Below are 19,621 nucleotides of genomic sequence, written 5' to 3' on the forward strand. Positions count from 1 at the left end.
TCCTCTAGGACCACACTTGTAAATAATCCCCTACTGAAACTTCAACCATCTATCCGGGCCCATTCTCCAACACCAGGTCCAATATGGCCCCTTCCCGAGTTGGACTATTTACATACTGCTTTAGAAAACCCACCTGGATATTCCTTACAAATTCTGCTCCATCTAGACTTCTAACACAAAGTGAATTCCAGTGGATATTAGGAAAATTAAAGTCTCTTATCACCACCTCCCTGTTGCTCCTACATCTTTCCATAATCTGTTTACATATTTGTACCTACATACCTCCAGTGATTCCCATCATCCCAGCTATCTGTACCTGAGCCATGCCTCCTTCTTTTTGGTCAAAGCCTCAATTTCTCTTGTCATCCAGGGTTCCCTAATCCAGTCAATCTTGCCTTTCACCCTTACAGGAACAAATAGACCTTGAACTCTAACTTTTAAAGGCCTCCCACTTGCTGGAGGTCTTTTTGCCTGCAAACAAACTGTTCCAATCAACCCCTGCAAGGTCCGGTCTAATTCCATCAAAATTTACCTTACTTCAATTTAGAACTTGAACCTGTGGACCAGTTTTGTACCTCTCCATAACTATTTTAAAATTAACAGAACTATGGTCACTGGTCCTAAAGTGCTTCCCCACTGACACCTCCGTCAGCTGTCCTGCTCTAGTTCCCAAGAGTGTCGGGTTTTGCCCCTTCCCCTTGACCCTCTGTACACTGTTTGAGGAAACTTTCCTGAACACTTAACAAATTCCACCCCATCTAACCCTTAACACTCTGGCAGTTCCAGTCTATGTTAGGAAAATTAAAATCCCCTACTATAACAACACTATTATTCTTGCAATCCTTTTCAGTTTCCCTGCATATTTGTTTTTCTCGTTCCTGTTGACTATTTGGGACCCTATAGCATAACCCCAATAATGTCACCATACCCTTCATATTTCTTAGCCCCACTGACAAAGCCTCACTGGATGCTCCTTCAGTTATTTCATCCCTGATTAATGCTGTGATACTCGCCTTAATCAAAAATGCTACTCCCTCTCCCCTCCTTCAACCACCTTTTATCCCACCTGAAGCACCTGTACCCTAGCACATTAAGAGTCCTGTCCCTCCCTTAGATACATTTCTGTAATGGCTATGATATCCCAGTCCCATGCACTGAGTTGTTAGCCCTCTTGCATTGAAATAAAGGCAATTTAAACCAATCAGCATTCTTTGTCCCTGTCATGTTCCATCCTGACCTGTCTCTTCAACTTACTATTTCTGATTACTATCTCCTTCCAGCCTTGCACTTTCCTCCATGCTGTTGAAGATTCCACTCCCCTGCCAATCTAGTTTAAACCCTCCCTTGTAGCACTACCAATTCCTGATGGAGGGCTTTTGCTTGAAACGTTGACTCTCCTGCCCCTCAGATGCTGCCTGACCGGCTGTGCTTTTTCAGCACCACCCTTTTCGGCTCTGATCTCCAGAATCTCCAGTCCTCAATTTTACTAGCAGACCTGGCCAGGATCAGGTTTACTAGTGGACTTATTCACTTTCATACATTCTGATACACCCAGCACCTCCTCTACTGTGATATGGACTGTCCCCAAGATATCACCATTATATAGGGTGAGAATACAGTCCCTCAAGGACCAAAATGGGCATGTATGTGTAGAACCACAGGAGATGGGTGAGATTCTCAATGAATATTTCTCCTCTGTGTTTCCCATGGAGACAGACATGAAGTCTTGGGAACTTGGGGAAGCTAGTGGTCATATCTTGGGTTCAGTACCATGTTAGTCAGACAGGATCTGTCTCCAACATAATGTGCTGACTATTCCCAATCAATCCCTTTCTTTCCAGGTGTTGATTAATCCTGTCCCTCAGATTTATTTCCAATAAACTCCCTACCACTGATGTCAAACTAACTAGTCTGTAATTATTTGGCCCACTCCTGCTGTCTTGAACTTTAGCTAACTTTAACATTTTTCCAATAACTAATGTAAAATTCATATCTATTCTCTTATTCTGTGTATTTCTATGTGTATTTTTAACGCCTCTCCCACACCCAGCCCAGCCTTGAAAGGTAACCATAGATGCAGGTAGAAACTGAAACTGTCACAGAATCATTATGGTACAGAAGGAGGCTGTTCACCCTGGCGTGTCTGTAACCGTTCTATTTCATTTGGCTCTATTACTTCGTGACAATCTCCTGTTTATTCCCCATACCCCTGCACACCATTACTCCCCAAAATAAAACATCCAATGCCCTCTTAAATGTATCAATTGAACTGGTAGCCAGCTGTGTGGATTAGATATGCTCAGCATGGTAACAACCCTCTGGTTAGCCTCTGGACAGATGGACAGCCTGAGTATGAACAATACAGAGGCAGAAAGCCTCCAGACTCTAAAAAGACAATGTCTCTCTTCTTGCAGAGAATTAACAAAGAATTGGAAGGTAGCAAGTTATTCTCCATTTCCCTATAAGCATGTGCTTCTAACTAATGACTGAGAATGAATAGTAGGTGTGCCAAATGGCCTGTATCTTCAGTAAAGATCTGAGAGGACTTGGACTGCAGAAATTCAGAGATCAAAAGGACTTGGAAGTAGCAATAGGAGACCTCAGTGAATCCTGTGGACTGATGATATTGAACTGTGTACCATTGATTTTTTTTCTCCACGCATACCATTTTGTTTTTGTGTCTTCCTGCATTTGAGTGCAGGGGTTTAAGAAGTGGTAGAGTTTCAGTTAGTGTGTTACACTTTGGTAATTCATATTTTATTTGCCTGTGGTTAGAATTGATTTATATGTAATAAGCAGTAATTCCTTGTTAAGTACGGGAACAATGTCATTGTAACTGATTGGCTTGAGGGACTGAATGGTTTGTAATGACCTACGTTTATCAGACAGAACAATTAGGGACTTTGAGTCATTTGATTATTGTGAAAATGCAGAGAGTAGCGGGGCTTGAGTATCAGTGCACTCTTCCAAATAGGTCCTGACAATTACTGTACCAAATGGCCTGCAGTGGTTCAAGAAGGCAGCTCACCACCACCTTCTCAAGGGGCAGCTCGGGGCAGGCAGTAAATGCCGGTGAAACCCATGTCCACTAAATGAATTTTTTTTTAAATCAGTGTTTCAGGTCAATGATAACTCTCCCTCCCTCAGCTCATAAAGATCATCTTACATTGAAAACCCAGCTACAACGTTTAGACGTTAGGGTGGAATGGTGGCTCAGTGGCAAGCACTACAGCCTCCCAGGGCCAGGGACTTGGATTTGATTCCAGCCTCAGGTGACTGCGTGGAGTTTACCCCGTGTCTGTATGGATTTCCTCCGGGTGCTTCAGTTTGTTCCCACAGTCCAAAGATGTGCAAATTAGGTGGATTGGCTGTGCTAAACTGCCCATAGTGTCCAGGGATGTGTAGGTTACGTGGATTAGCCATAGGAAATGCAGGGATATGGAGATAGGAGGGGATGGGTGGGTCTGGAATGGGATGTTATTCAGAGTGGTGGTAGGGACTGGATGGGCTGAATGGCCTGTTTCTGAACCATAGGGATTCAATGACTGAAAGGTGCCTCAGTAATCAAATGGTTCAGCCTGTCTTTACTTTCCATCTCATTACATTCTTCACATCAGTTCGCAGAGTCAGTACTCACTCCTCACAGGAGGATGGTGTTAAAATGCTGGCTTTGATTCATGGAGAACCTGCCATCAAATTTGGTCTAGGTTTGTAAGTTTCAGGGAAAGCTGTCCTGCCCTTCTTAACATATCAAATGTTTCACATCCAAGTGCAGACATTGTAACACAGGCAATAGTCCATGTATAGTAAGATCCCACAAGTAGTGGAGTTAGACTTGTCAGAAAAGTTGTGTTTGGATGTGGGAGAGTTAGGATTAACTTCTTGCCATGGTCAGTGACTGCCAGAAGAAGTTTTCTCCAGACTGTGGAAACTACTTTGAAGAATGGTCTCTACGATGGAAGGTAGGCTAGGGTTATCTGGAATAAAACCTAAAATTGCTGGCGAAACTCAGCAGGTATCTGTGGAGAGAGCAACAGAGTTAACACTGATTTAAGACCAATACAACTCCAAAGAGGTTGTACTGGACTCTTACATTAATTCTGTTTCTCTCTCCACAGATACTGCCAGACCTGCCGACTTTATACAACCCTTCTTGTTTTTATTTCAGATTTCCGGCATTGCAGCTTTTAATTTTTATTAATGTTTATGAAAGTAAGCTCTCAGTAAACAAACTATGCAAGCCTTTCACCTGCTTAAGTTGCAAGTGACTCAATATCACATTGTTAGGATTAGAAATTCTTTAATATATAATGTACTGGGGGAACATGTGTTATTTTGAACAGACTATGGGTCGTTTTATTTAAAAAAAGCCCTGAAATTGCTGGAGAAACTCAGCAGGTATCTACCGAGAGCAGCAGAGTTAACACTGATTTAAGACCAATACAACTCCAAAGAAGTTCTACTGGACCTAAACGTTGATTCTGTTTCTCTCTCCACAGATGCTGTGTCACTAGATGTTTGTGACATTAGCATCTTAACGGCAGTGCTCTTGTTTTTCAGGAAAATTCCGTTCCCGACAGGTCATGGGGCTAAAGTTACATTGTAGGAGTGGAAATGGAACTTGCACACGATCCCAGTCCTTTCAGGAAGCTTTCTAACCCGAGTCTACTGTCACCCTTCTGTTCAAATCTCAAGCTTCTGATTAGAAACCTGTTCCTCTGCCACTTTAACAACTTCTTTTGTCACTTTCGTGAAAAGTCCTGTCCTCGCCTCTTTCTGTTTTTGGCTGGATTATTTTCCTCTGAAGTTCCCTGGGCCAGGCGCTACGTCAATGCAAGTGTGTTGAGTCAGATACTTTGCAGGGGATGGCATTGGGCGGAAGCGAGAGCTCATTCCCATAAACAATTTTCACCCGGTCAGCTAGAGGCTGCGTTGGTATTAAAATAAGAGAATAATCTAAACAAATCCGCAAGAAATCAAAGGCAGGGTGACACCAAGTTCCCCAGAAGTTCCGTGTGATAGGCTAGCCCACATACTCATTACTGTTTAACCCTTCAGAAGGTCAGGTATGCAGGGATCTCGCTCTCTCCGCTAATGTATGATTGGGGTGGTAACAGCTAAAAGCTGTGGGTCTAATATCTCGGATTATGTTCCTGTCCGCCCTCTATATTTAAATAATTAATCCCTTTCAAATCAGCAGGAGGGACAGAGTGAAGCTCACCTCATAAAAACATAACACCGCGAACTATTTTACAGCCGCAGAAGTAACTATTGACAAAATGAAACCAAACATTGTAGACGGTTGTTTCCCTCTTTATTTGGGACATTCTTGCGATCAGACTGGTGCTGCATATTTCCAGTGTGTTTCGGCCGTACAGAAAGGAAGGTGTTAACGCAGAATGTAGCGGATCCAAGTGAGAATCTCATTGCTGATAAATAGAGGCACGTTCCAATAAATGGGAATGTTACACTAACGGATTCTCAAAATTAAACGAACTCAGTTTTGCAATGGGTTTTTTTGCTGCTAGCTGGAAGGTTTGAACCCGAAAACTGGGGAGCCCTGTCCAATTTCGGTTGAAATACAATTGCTATCAGAGACGCTTCATTTCACAGACCACGTTTTGATATTTCAGACGTAATTAAAGAGGTGAGATCTAACACAGAACAAACCAAAGCAGTGTTTATGTGTCCCATTCCCAAGCCTTCTTTCAGTCTGAGCGCTTTCTGTTGGACCAGTGTGTTCATCATTTGCTCCTGCAACTGAGTCTGAGAGAGGCCTTGGAGAGTTCAGTGTTCATGGTGGACAGGGGGAAGTGCTCGCCATCTTCTTTGCTGCTCCATCTGCACCTCAGGATAATGCTCCGGAGCTCCTCCTTGAAGTTATTGTTCAGGAAGCCGTAGATGATGGGGTTGATGCAGGTGGAAACCATACCCGCCAGGTGACACAGGGAGAAGATGAGATTGTGCTGACAGTGCATTACTATTTGCACATCCCAGTCCATGACCGCGTTGAAAACATGCAGCGGGAACCAGCAGATCCCAAAGCCCACCACCAAGAAGCCCAGCAGCAGGGTGATCCGCCGGCTGTTCGCCAGTTTGCGGTTCTCCTCGCCTGCTCTGTCCTGCAAGTCCCTCCTTGTCCTAAGCCTCCAGTATATCCTGCCGTAACAGACTGTAATGAAAGCCAGAGGCACACAGTACTGGAAGGCGAGCAGCCAGGTGGTGTAAACCAGCTTCTGCTCCCTGGATGGCCAGGACTCTGTACAGACTGCCTCCTTCACCAGGGGCGCCAGGGGAACAGGAAGATCCAAGAAAGGTTCATCCGTGAGGACATGAAAAAACACAAAGGGCAGGGAGACGGCACAGGCCAGGCTCCAGGTGAGCAGCAGCGCCAGGTAAGCTTGAGGGACACTGGGTTTCCAGCCGGTGGGGTGCAGAATGAGTTGATGCCTTTCCAGAGCAATCATGACCAGGGAAAGCACAGACACTGTCACCGACAGGCACTGGAAAAACGGCACCGTCTTACACAGCACTTCACCAAAAGCCCAATAGTCCATGAGGGTATAGGCCACTGTGAAAGGCAGGCAGAAGACACAGATGGTCAGATCGGACAGCGACAGGTTGGCGATCAGCAAGTTGGTCACGTTGTTCCTCTGCTGCCTGGCGATCACACAGATCAGGGAGATGTTTCCCAGTAAACCTACGACCAGCACGGCACTGTAAGATGCCAGCAGGAAGACGGTGAGGGCCGCTGATGCTGGGCACGGATTACCAAAATCCAGAAAGCGCCCCCAGCCCGTGGCATTGCCAGAGATGGAGGCATTGGCAGATGGCAGAATTGGAGCCTCCATGGCCCGGGATGGTTGGTATTGCCTTTCCCGCGGTCACTGTCAAACACCGGAGGGGATTGTATACCGGGTCAACATGACTGTCTCTTTCACACCGTGAGTGCAGCCAGCATTGATCGGGAACTGTGGAGAAAATCACAATTTCCACCAGTTAGCTATAGATATAACGGAATTCAGTGAGACGTTTATCTAGAACAGGCTCCCTCCTAACTCTAATCCTTCACTGATGCACTTTCCAACTGTTTCTCGAACACTCTTTAGTTCAGAGTGTGGTGACTATATAACATCCAGGTGCGGAGAATAGCGACAAAGTATCTCTTACCGTTGACTTTGATGTTGGGGCAGTCCTGCGTTAAGAGTTCAACCTTCCGAGACAGCTCAGAGCAGGAAGCACAAGACGGAGCTTTCCAGAGCGCTGTGTTTGCAGTCTGTGTGATCGCGGGGCGCTGTTTGGAAATGATCAGTGATGGTGAGCCCCTGTGTGTTGAGTCACTAAACACCACCGCCCTCTCTCGGAATGGGAAGCTTGGAAATGACTTCATCCCCCTGTATTTCATGTTCCTCCCGATTTCTTCCAAATGCCGATTGTTCCAGTGTATCTTAGTGACTTCACTGAGAGCGTGTTGGGCTGGGAGTGTTGGCCCATTCACCCGCATTGGGAAAATATCTCCCATACCGCCCAGGTTTTTGGGGGGAGATTCGAAACTGCAGCCTCTGGCTCAGGGAAAGGATCATTCCCCACTGCACCAGGTAGCCAGCGACTTGAATCTGTAAACTGTACATTTTGCCCATCAATTCGGTGGATTCCCAAGGATGTTGCCAGGGTTGGAGGATTTGAGCTATAGGGAGAGGCTGAACAAGCTGGGGCTGTTTTCCCTGGAGCGTCGGAGGCTGAGAGGGGACCTTACAGAGGTTTACAAAATCCTTAAGGGCATGGACAGGGTAAATAGGCAAAGTCTTTTCCCTGGGGTCGGGGAGTCCAGAACTAGAGGGCATAGGTTTAGGGTGAGAGGGGAAAGATATAAAAGAGACCTAAGGGGCAACCTTTTCACACAGAGGGTGGTACGTGTATGAAATGAGCTGCCAGAGGAAGTGGTGGAGGCTGGTACAATTGCAACATTTAAAAGGCATCTGGATGGGTATATGAACAGGAAGGGTTTGGAGGGATATGGGCCGGGTGCTGGCAGGTGGGACTAGATTGGGTTGGGATAGCTGGTCAGCATGGACAGGTTGGACCGAAGGGTCTGTTTCTGTGCTGTACATCTATGTCTCTGATCTTTTGAAGCTCTTGTGTCAGGGATGTTTCTCTTCCCCATTAACCCTGAAAGATGTTTCTCTTGCCCATTAACCCTGAAAGATGTTTCTCTTGCCCATTAACCATGAAAGATGTTTCTCTTGCCCATTAACCCTGAAAGTTGTTTGATTCGAAGTTGTTCTGCGAAACTGCATTTATTGATGTGTGTTTAAACATTGCGCGTATTTATTATTTATTTAATCACGATCGTGAATTTGGATTATAAATAAAAACAGAAAATGCCTCAAACACTGGGGGCGGGGAAGCCGAGATCACCAAGCATTCGTAGGAAGCATCTCAGGAAACCGACTGGCAAAAAGACAGCTGTGGAGATTGGGAACGTTAGGAAACTGGGGCAAAAGAAAATAGATGGGATTAAACAGCAGGATGTGACACAAGAGGGATGAGGTTACTGGTGAATGCATCAGCATAATCTCTAACAGCAGCAGCTGCTGGGACTGTGGTCAATTTCAAGAGTTTGACTTTGTGGGACTAATCGGCATTGTCCAGGGCTCTGGCTCCGTCCCGTCCCGTCAGGAGCACCAAAACAGATCAGGGTCACACTTGGAGACAGAATTAAGGTGTCCACAAATGTAAGCATCCCATGTGTTTGGTCACCACAAGGTAGAGGAGACAACACCAGGAACAGTCTACCATAGAAATAGCTGTCTCATACTTCAGCAGTATGTGGACCCTGTAAAGTGAATAAGCAAATCTGAGTGGTTAGAAGAAGGACATGTAAACAACTGACTCATCCAAAAAAATGGCATAAGCACATTTTTAATCGTTAGTTCAAATTTTTAACATTTGGTGTTAATGAAAAGGTATCAAGGGTTTCCAAGTTATCCAATCAGTGATAAAACCTAACAGTAGTGACCCACCCATTCCGCTCTAACCCCCTAATAAATCTGTGAATTTAGCTTCGTTAAATTGTTTTGCAATCTTGAACACACGTGACTATCGTTTTATTTTCAGCATTTTAATTGGTGCACTAAAGTGGAAAATGACTTTTAAAACAAATTACTAAATCTCATTGTGTGCTGGTCTAATGCTTTGTTCAAGCAGTGGGAGGAAATGTTTGTAGACCACGTAGCACCGAGGTCTGTGTAAAGTGAGATTTGGCAGGTAGTTGATTGGTGACATAGAAGAAGAATACATAGAAGAATACAACGCAGTACAGGCCCTTTGGCCCTCGATGTTGCGCCGATCCAAGCCCACCTAACCTATACTAACCCACTATCCTCCATATACCTATCCAATGCCCGCTTAAATGCCCATAAAGAGGGAGAGTCCACCACTGCTACTGGCAGGGCATTCCATGAACTTACGACTCGCTGAGTGAAGAACCTACCCCTAACTTCAGTCCTATATCTACCCCCCCTTAATTTAAAGCTATGCCCCCTTGTAATATCCGACTCCATACGCGGGAAAAAGTTCACACTGTCAACCCTATCTAACCCCCTAATCATCTTGTACACCTCAATCAAGTCACCCCTAAACCTTCTTTTCTCCAATGAAAACAGCCCCAAGTGTCTCAGTCTTTCCTCATACGATCTTCCTTCCATACCAGGCAACATCCTGGTAAACCTCCTCTGCACCCGTTCCAGTGCCTCCACATCCTTCCTATAGTATGGCGACCAAAACTGCACACAATATTCCAGATGCGGCCGCACCAGAGTCTTATACAACTGCATCATGACCTCAGGACTCCGGAACTCAATTCCTCTACCAATAAAAGCCAGTACGCCATATGCCTTCCTCACCGCACTATTTACCTGGGTGGCAACTTTCAGAGATCTGTGTACATGGACACCAAGATCCCTCTGCTCATCCACACTACCAAGTATCCGACCATTAGCCCAGTACCCCATCTTTTTATTATTCTTCCCAAAGTGAATCACCTCACACTTAGCTACATTGAATTCCATTTGCCACCTTTCTGCCCAGCTCTGCAGCTTCTCTATATCCTGCTGTAACCTGCCACATCCTTCCTTACTGTCAACAACTCCTCCGACTTTCGTATCATCCGCAAACTTGCTCACCCAACCTTCTAACCCCTCTTCCAGGTCATTTATAAAAATGACAAACAGCAATGGTCCCAAAACAGATCCTTGCGGAACACCGCTAGTAACTGCACTCCAAGATGAACCTTTACCATCAACTACTACCCTCTGTCTTCTTCCATCCAGCCAATTCCTAATCCAAACCTCCAACTCACCCTCAATGCCATACCTCCGTATTTTTTGAAGTAGCCTACCATGGGGAACCTTATCAAACGCGTTACTAAAATCCATATATACCACATCTACCGCTTTCCCCTCATCAACCTCCTTTGTCACCTTTTCAAAGAATTCAATAAGGTTTGTGAGGCACGACCTGCCCTTCACAAAACCATGCTGACTATCCTTGATCACATTATTCCTATCCAGATGTGCATAAATCCTATCCCTTACAATTCTCTCTAAGACTTTGCCCACAACAGAAGTGAGACTCACCGGCCTATAGTTACTAGGGTTATCCCTACTCCCCTTTTTGAACAAGGGAACCACATTTGCTATCCTCCAGTCTTCTGGCACTACTCCTGTAGACAAAGAGGACATAAAAATCAAGGCCAATGGCTCTGCAATCTCCTCCCTTGCTTCCCAGAGAATCCTAGGATAAATGCCATCAGGCCCAGGGGACTTATCTATTTTCACCTTTTCCAGGATTTCCAACACCTCTTCTCTACATACCTCAAAGCCATCCATTCTACTTATTTGTGACTCAGTATTCACATCGACGACAATGCCCTGTTCGTGAGTAAATACTGAAGAAAAGTATTCATTCAGTGTCTCCCCAATCTCTTCCGCCTCCACACGCAACTTCCCACTACTATCCTTGACTGGACCTATTCCTACCCTAGTCATTCTTTTATTCCTAACATACCTATAGAAAGCCTTAGGGTTTTCCCTAATCCTACCGACTAAGGACCTTTCATGTCCCCTCCTTGCTGCTCTTAGCTCTCTCTTCAGGTCCTTCCTGGCTACCCTATAACTCTCAATCGCCCCAATTGAACCTTCACGTCTCATCTTGAGATAGGCCGCCCTCTTCCATTTAACAAGGGATTCCAATTCCTTATTAAACCACGGCTCCCTCGCACGACCCTTTCCTCCCTGCCTGACAGGTACATAATTATCAAGGACACTCAATAGTTGCTCCTTGAACAAGCTCCACATATCATTTACACTCTTGCCTTGGAGTCTACTTTTCCAAGCCACACATCCTAAGTCATGCCTCACCGCATCATAATTTCCCTGACCCCAGCTATAACTCTTGCCCTGTAGTGCACACTTATCCCTCTCCATCACGAGAGTAAAAATCACCGAATTATGGTCACTATCCCCAAAGTGCTCACCTACCTCTAATTCTAACACCTGGCCTGGTTCGTTACCCAGAACCAAATCCAGTATGGCCTCACCTCTTGTTGGCCTGTCTACATATTGTGTCAGGAAACTCTCCTGCACACATTGAACAAACACTGACCCATCTAACGAACTTGAGCTATAGCTTTCCCAATCAATATCAGGAAAGTTAAAGTCCCCCATAACAACCAAAAGTTCCTGAAGAAGGGCCTGTGCCCGAAACGTCGAATCTCCTGTTCCCTGGATGCTGCCTGACCTGCTGTGCTGTTCCAGCAATAAAGTTTAAACTTTGATCTCCAGCATCTGCAGACCTCACTTTCTCCCCATAACAACCACCCTATTACTGTCACTCATCTCCTGAATCACCTTCCCTATCCTTTCTTCAATGATTCTAGGACTATTAGGAGGCCTGTGAAAGACTCCTAACAGGGTGACCTCACCTTTCCTATTCCTAACCTCAGCCCAAACTACCTCAGATGGCAAGTCCTCATCCATCGTCCTTTCCACCACTGTAATACTATCTTTGACAAGCAATGCCACACCTCCCCCTCTTTTACCCCCACCTCTGACCCTACTAAAACATTTAAATCCTGGAACCTGCAACAGCCAATCCTGTCCCTGTTCTAGCCATGTCTCCATGACATTGTGACCAGTTGTGGATGTCAAAGATGATTGGGCTGGCAACAACTATGATTGGCTCCTGGGTAGCTGAGCAGATTTTGAATGCGAACTGTATGTGTAACTCTCCTTTTCTTCTAGAGTAAAAAGATCTGAAGCAAGCCAGTTTTTCTCCCAACAGTTGCTGCAAACTGTAGTCTTTAAGCAATAACTGGGAGACTGTTGCTTATGTGCTATTTCTCTGAGTTTTCTGTAAGGTGAAAGAATGTGGAGGAGGAGATTGAGGAAGTGAGTCCCAGACTGCTACGACTCCCACAGTCTACATTAGAGTGGTGCTGGAAAAGCACAGCAGGTCAGGCAGCATCCGAGGAGCAGGAAAATCAACGTTTCGGGCAAAAGCCTCTATTCCTGATGAAGGGCTTTTGCCCGAAACGTCGATTTTCCTGCTCATTGGATGCTGCCTGACCTGCCGTGCTTTTCCAGCACCACTCTAATCTAGACTCTGGTCTCCAGCATCTGCAGCCCTTGTTTTTACCTACGACTCCCATAGCCAGAGCCCAGTCTCTCCATCAAACCGCTGCTGAATTATAGCAACCAATCAGAAAAGGACCTGAGAAAATTCTGATTGCAATCCAAAAAAATGTGTTTAGATTAGATTAGATTATATTACAGTGTGGAAACAGGCCCTTCGGCCCAACAAGTCCACACCGACCCGCCGAAGCGAAACCCACCCATACCCCTACATTTACCCCTTACCTAACACTACGGGCAATTTAGTATGGCCAATTCACCTGACCCTGCACATCTTTGGACTGTGGGAGGAAACCGGAGCACCCGGAGGAAACCCACGCAGACACGGGGAGAACGTGCAAACTCCACACAGTCAGTCGCCTGAGGCAGGAATTGAACCCAGGTCTCAGGCGCTGTGAGGCAGCAGTGCTAACCACTGTGCCACCCACAATGTTGCTTAGATTAATTGTATACTTAATTGATGGTACCTAGCAAGGAACTATATTGGAATTTGAATCTGTTTTTCAGTATGATGGCGGCTACGTACACTCAAGACAACCAATCATTTTACAAAATGCAGAGAGTGAATATAAGTAAAAGAATCTTCACCGAGAGGGTGGTGAATCGGTTTTTACTTAAACCTGTATCCTTTGTTGTGGCTTGGTAAGTCTTTTCTTCATTTGTACATTGTCAACGTACAGAGATTTATGTTTTCCTGTAATTTGATTTAATCCTACATATTGTGATCAGACTACAATACCAAGGAAGCAGTGCAGCCAATAGCCTACAACTTATTGGATGGGGTGTTTTCCTATTTGCATTAACACAAAAATTTTCCACTCCGTGGGTTAAGGTGCATAGATGAGGGACTATCTCTCATGTTTATGCAATATGGGCACCACTAAACCAGTGTCAGTTGTCCATTCCTAATTGGGGGGAAAAGCGATGCTGGATATCAGAGTCGAAGAATGTGGAGCTGGAAAAGCCCAGCCAGTCAGGCAGCATCCGAGAAGCAGAAGGCTTCATTCTTGATGGAGAGCTTATATCTGAAACGTCAATTCTTCTGCTCCTCAAATGCTGCCTGACCAGCTGGGCTACACTTTTTGACTCCATTCCTAATTGCCCTGGATCTGCATTCCCACAGGGACACTCACAGCATTATTAGATTAGATTAGATTAGATTACTTACAGTGTGGAAACAGGCCCTTCGGCCCAACAAGTCCACACCGACCTGCCGAAGCGTAACCCACCCATACCCCTACATTTACCCCTTTTAACCTAACACGACGGGCAATTTAGCATGGCCAATTCACCTGACCCGCACATCTTTGTGACTGTGGGAGGAAACCGGAGCACCCGGAGGAAACCCACGCAGACACGGGGAGAATGTGCAAACTCCACACAGTCAGTCGCCTGAGTCGGGAATTGAACTCGGGTCTCTGGCGCTGTGAGGCAGCAGCGCTAACCACTGTGCCACCGTGCCGCCCACTAAACACACCGCCCAGCGATTAATTGAAAATGGCACAAAAGCAAACACTGACTTATCTGCATATGCATACAGGATTTTCCAGATTTTGTCCCAGCAACAGTAAAGGAACACTAAGTCAGGAGCGTGAGCAGCTTAGAGGGGAACAAGCAGATATGGTATTCTCATTTATCTGCTGCCCTTCTCCTAGCTGGGAGGGATGGTGGGTTTGGATGCTTCCCACACAAGAACTTTGGCAACTGTTTGCAGCACTGTTGCAGATGGTATACACAGCAGTTCCTGAGCTTCAGTGGCAGAGGAAGTGAATATTGAAGGTGGTGGTTGTGCTGCCAGTCAAGCAGGCTGCTTAATGGATGGTGTCAAGGTTTGAGAGTTCCGGAGCTACACACATTCAGGCAAGTGGAGAGCATTCCATCTATGACTTTGGAGCTCAATTATTGATGTAGATTAATTGAAAATGGCACAAAAGCAAACACTGACTTATCTGCATATGCATACATTTTTTAGATACAAAAAGAGGTTACATATCACATTTATCTTAGCTGAATCCAATTTGTCAATTTTGCCAAACAAATCAATATTTAGAATAGTGGCAGGCAACCAGTTGCAGCTGTCAAATCATCCATGACCTTACTGAATGGTAGCATCGGCTCAAGGGGCCAAACAGCCTATTCCAATTTCTATATTAAAATACTTATTTAAAATCCAACCTGACTCATCTGAAACTATATTGTGTGCCTTTCAATTTCATTAAATACAAAGAATTGAGACTTCAATGCAGAGACATCAGGGATAGTAACCACTACCTGAAGCTGAAAAATTATAGAAATCACATTCACACACATTCCCCTACTTTATTCAGCTCTGTAATAACTTTGATCAGGTAAGTCAGACCCATTACAAATCCATATCAGATGTCATTATCAGCTGAGTATCCAATTACCAGATCGCCCAAAAAAATCTACCAACCAATTAACAAGGACTGCCCAGGAGAGGCAGTACATCAGTAAAAGGGGGCAAGTTAATGTTCATTAGATTAGACTACCTACAATGTGGCAACAGGCCCTTTAGCCCAACAAGTCCACACCGACGATCCAAACAGTAACCCACCCAAACCCATTTCCCTCTTGACTAATGCACCTAACACTATGGGCAATTTAACATGGCCAATTCGCCTGACCTGCACATTAGATTAGGTTAGATTACTTACAGTGTGGAAACAGACCCTTCGGCCCAACAAGTCCACACCAACCCTCCGAAGAGCAATCCACCCCAACCCATTCCCCTACATTTACCCCTTCACCGAACACTACGGGCAATTTAGCATAGCCAATTCACCTAACCTGCACATCTTTGGACTGTGCGAGGAAACCCACACAGACACGGGGAGAATGTGCAAATCCACACAGACAGTCCAGTCCCCCAGACTGGAATCGAACCGGGGACCCTGGTGCGGTGAAACGGTAGTGCTAGCCACTGAGCCAACATGCCACCCCTTCTTTATATTCCTACTTTCTCCCTTTAGTGCCTTTAAAATCTTTCCTGGATATATTAAGGGACTTGACCCCCCACAAACTTCTGATAGTAGATATTTCCATAGATTCACTGCCCTTTGATTTCTCCTTATCTCAGTCCTAAATGGTATCCATATCCCCTCATTCTAGATTTCAGTGTGGAAGCAGGTCATTTGGCCCATAGCAACCCTTTAAAGAGCATACCACCCAAACCACCTCCTTACAAGGTAGAAAGTAATTTATGTAATGATAGGCAATAAATGCTGTCCAGCCAGTGACACCACATCCCAGGAAAAACAACAAATGATAAACTAGCAATTGGCTATGAGCTGATATTAAAGGTACCTGCCATTTTTCTGAAATTATTATTTTAGCAACATTCACATCAAGAGATCTTTGCAAAATTATTAATACAAGTTGTTAAATCCACATGTTGAATGTTAAATGTTTTTTTTCTTTCATTCATTCTCTCAATGTGGACTTTGATGGCTGGGCTCGCATCTGTCACCCATTATATTGTCCTTGAGACAGTTGCAATGGCCTGCTTTCTTGAAACACTGCAGTCCATGTGACATAGGTACTCCCACAATGGTGTTTAGGAAGGGAATACAAGGATTTCACCCAGCAACATGGAAAGAATGACAGTATAGTGCCAAATGAAAATGTTGTCCAGCTTGGACCAGAACATGGTGGTAGGGAATTGGGAAAAAAAAACGTTTGGAAGGTGCTGTGTTGGTGATGAAATGATTGGGTATTTAAGGAGGTGGATATGGTGCTAATCAAAAAGCTTGCATTGTACTGGGGGGTGTCAAGTATCCTGAATGTCATCATAACTACAGCCATCCAGATAAGTGAAACATTTAGCACCTTTCAGGGTCTACATAGTTCCTTACTTCTGTTTCTGCAGGAAGTGGTGGGTGCAGGTACAGTTACAATGTTTAAAAGATAAAGTGCACAAATAAGAAACATTTGGAGTGATACAGGCCAAGTACAGGCAGGTGGGACTAGTTTAGTTTGGGATTATGGTTGGGATGGACTAGTTGGCAGAAGGATGTGTGTTTCCATGCTATATGATTTTATAGCAGGACAGGCTGAAGAGGCCAAAAAAAGTCACTTCCACCTGCGCCCAACTTGTCTGTTTGTATGTTAATTCAGGAATGGCAATGAGAGTCAAGGGAAGATAATCAGGTGCCCTCTAGCTGGCAATTGCCATTGCTGGTAAAATCATGAAAGTAAGTCCTACATTGAGGAAGTTAAAATGTCAGAGCGGTCAGTTCCATGCTTTACTTCTCTTTCAGGGCACATTGGGGACTTTAGGGTTAAAAATCTCACTACCAAAAAACTTACTGCAACAACATGTGAAAGCCTGTACTCTTTCAATCCACACAAGGAGTTACCTTTGTCCTTTCCAGACAGAACTAATAGCCCTGGCCCCAACCCAGTTAACAGCCTCCCCCTCCCATTGTCTTACTTCCCCTCCATATTAGCATAGGTATGTGAATCCCCCAGTTACCCCTCCTCCATATTAGCATAGGTATGAGTTCCCCATATGTAGCAGGCAAAACCTTTCTGCTTTAATTGCTTTCCGTTAACACATAATCATGGATGATATGATAATCGGTTTCTATAGTCCATTCACACTTTATTACAGGTCATTGACATTCATCAAGTTTTGTAAAATCATAATGACCTATTTTAAGTTATGTGATGTCAATCATCCATGTGACTGATAAATCTTTGTTCAATTCCTATAAAATATACTGTCTCTGGGTGTAAGGCAGAGATTTGGGAAGAAGAGTTGCTACAAGTAGGCAGTCAGCTACTTTAGTGACGCTTTGAATCTCTCGACGGCTGTATGATAATAAAGCTACCACTGTTAAACAGAAAATTTGTGTCATCTGGATTAGTGGAACAAAGCAGACACCAACAATACCACACCTCAAACTGAAGCTTGACGTTATCCAGCTCTTCTGGTTTCTGGATGTGGACTGTGCTGTATCTGAGGAGTTACAAGCCTTTCAGCATAAAGAATGCCACAGCTTTCCCATTACAAATGTACATAAATGCTCAGAGATGTTAAATTCACCAGAAAGAAAACAATGCTGTAGGATAGAGTATAGGAAATTGGAATTGCAGAATGGAATAAAAACTAGTACTGTGACAACTTGAAAAATTTATTTCTAATAAAAAAAACTTATTTTGTTTTTTTTTTTACAGTTTGTACATCAGCATTCCACATACATCAGGGATTGAAGTTTGCGACAAGGAGAAGGTCCATGCTCTTGACAATGCTGAGGAATTCTGGTCTTTACAAGCAGAAATCAGTCTCCTATTTGTAGTGCTCTAAGCAGCTGTTTACAGAAAGTCTTGACTAAGCTGTATTTAAAGCTGCAGAATATAGGTCCTACAAACTTTATCCCCATACTTTCTGTAGGCCCTGGTTTAATCCTTTTGTGCAAATATCCAAACCCAAATGGTTTTGAAAGAAACAGCAGCATGACTCTTGCCTGAAGAAACTAAAATCTCAAGGGTTGCATTTCCTAGTTGGCATACATCATGATTACAATTACACAGCCTCTTCTCCTTCTGCTCATCTCACACTGCTGCTGCCAAAGGCATTATGCAAAGGGAAGAAAATCCACACCGTTCCCAATAGCCAGCTTTCTAAGGATTTTTGATGTTACTGGAGGTAGGATTCAATGTTAGGCTTTCTCTCACAGTCCTAGATTCAAAGAAGAGGTTGCATATTGCAAATGAAAAAGCAAGTGGATTGAACAGTGCGTAGTAAGACTTCCACTTCAGCTCTGCTCTCCTGGTATTCTGACTGAAATGGTGCTTGGGTTCTTGTGGAAATGAGTAAGTTATGCTGGCAGCCCCTAACCGCATTGATTAACCTGGGTTTAGAAAGAAACCAGACTGCTGTCTAACAATTTTAATAAATTTCACCATCAGTACGTTTGATACAAAACTCAAAAAAAGTTAAGAGAAATCTCTCATTATCTGTCAGACTGGGAGACAACAAATGTGTCCTGTGGCAACCCTGGTGCTGATTTATTTAAAAACAAAGTTAAAACAGTGGTGCCAAGTTGCCTTCTAATGGTGATGGAAAGCCATGAGAATTTAAAAACATCCAGTGAAACAGTGCCAGACTGCATTCTGAATCTGATGCCTACAATCAAATGCTTGGCGTTAATTACCAACAGTAAGGCACAGTCTCGCATTCCTGGCAAACTGCATGCTGTCAACTTCCTGTTTCTCTTGAACAGCTGAGTGCAATATCTTAGAGGGTAAGAGCACAACAGGAGTGAAAACTAAACTGAATAAGTAAAAAAGCAAAAGAAGAATAAAACAATATTTATTTGCCTATACCACTTGCCCAGTGGTTAAACATTTGAAATCAAGCTCATCATTTAGAATCCAGGCAGCATTAAGTCAAACAAAAAATAATCTGCACGTATCCAGTGTGCAAAAACTTAATCACTTTCAAAGAAGTCCCACTTTAAAAACTTAATAGCAGGACACATGTCAAATCAACAACCTTAAACAGACGAATCCTCAGTCTGCACTCCAGGAGTGACATTCTTTCAAACTATTCCCTACTGGGGAGAGCAGGAAAGAGAAATGCAACTAACACCTGAATTAGGAGATGTCTCCAGCCATCTCTCTCAGCCCACATAGTTGGATTCCTGCATTCATGTCATCATTATCAAGTACTTCAAAAACTTTGTCTGTCTGTTTTTTGATTCCAGATTTCTTTTGTTCTGTAAATAAAAAACAAATTAAATACAACATATGTCACACATTGGCAAATGGTTCATGTCAACTAGCAGAATGTCTCAGAAATAAAGCGTATAAACAATATTTCAGAAGCCCTCAAGTGCACTCCTGCAGTACTTCTGCAAATCAGCACAGCTCGTTGTGTCCCCTTGCAGGAAATTTATTTTAAAAGT

At 44.1% G+C, this 19,621-nt stretch overlaps 2 protein-coding genes and 1 long non-coding RNA gene across 6 annotated transcripts in view; 1 reads left to right on the forward strand and 2 right to left on the reverse strand.

Annotated features, from left to right (window-relative positions):
- The window catches only part of LOC148146003 (uncharacterized), a 48,286-nt gene extending 30,276 nt beyond the window's left edge, over positions 1–18,010 (forward strand). The window contains exons 1-3 of one of the 2 annotated variants that reach the window (XR_015760968.1): positions 7,457–7,598; positions 13,200–13,334; positions 17,889–18,010. This is a non-coding gene — a long non-coding RNA (uncharacterized LOC148146003). Of the gene's footprint in view, positions 1–7,456; positions 7,599–13,199; positions 13,335–17,888 lie in introns of those variants that run through there. The other variant, XR_015760969.1, reaches the window with a different exon arrangement.
- LOC122561016 (neuropeptide Y receptor type 4-2-like) lies at positions 5,293–7,313 on the reverse strand. Its single transcript, XM_043712291.2, has 2 exons — positions 7,171–7,313; positions 5,293–6,971 (listed from the first exon to the last, which is right to left on the reverse strand). The coding sequence occupies exon 2, from the start codon at positions 6,849–6,851 to the stop codon at positions 5,745–5,747; it is 1,107 nt and encodes a 368-aa protein (XP_043568226.1). The 5' UTR covers positions 6,852–6,971; positions 7,171–7,313; the 3' UTR covers positions 5,293–5,744.
- hells (helicase, lymphoid specific) overlaps positions 17,830–19,621 on the reverse strand; it is a 67,699-nt gene continuing 65,907 nt past the window's right edge. For all 3 annotated transcript variants that reach the window (XM_043712290.2, XM_043712288.2, XM_087999129.1), the window contains exon 23: positions 17,830–19,432. In XM_043712290.2, coding sequence (XP_043568225.2) covers positions 19,311–19,432 — 122 coding nt within the window. In that variant the 3' untranslated portion in view covers positions 17,830–19,310. The remainder of the gene's footprint in view (positions 19,433–19,621) is intronic.

Source organism: Chiloscyllium plagiosum, unplaced genomic scaffold (assembly GCF_037043375.1).
Source record: "Chiloscyllium plagiosum isolate Xiang-an unplaced genomic scaffold, Cpla_swu_hap1 HiC_scaffold_22, whole genome shotgun sequence".
In the NCBI taxonomy this organism is placed as follows: Eukaryota; Metazoa; Chordata; class Chondrichthyes; order Orectolobiformes; family Hemiscylliidae; genus Chiloscyllium; species Chiloscyllium plagiosum.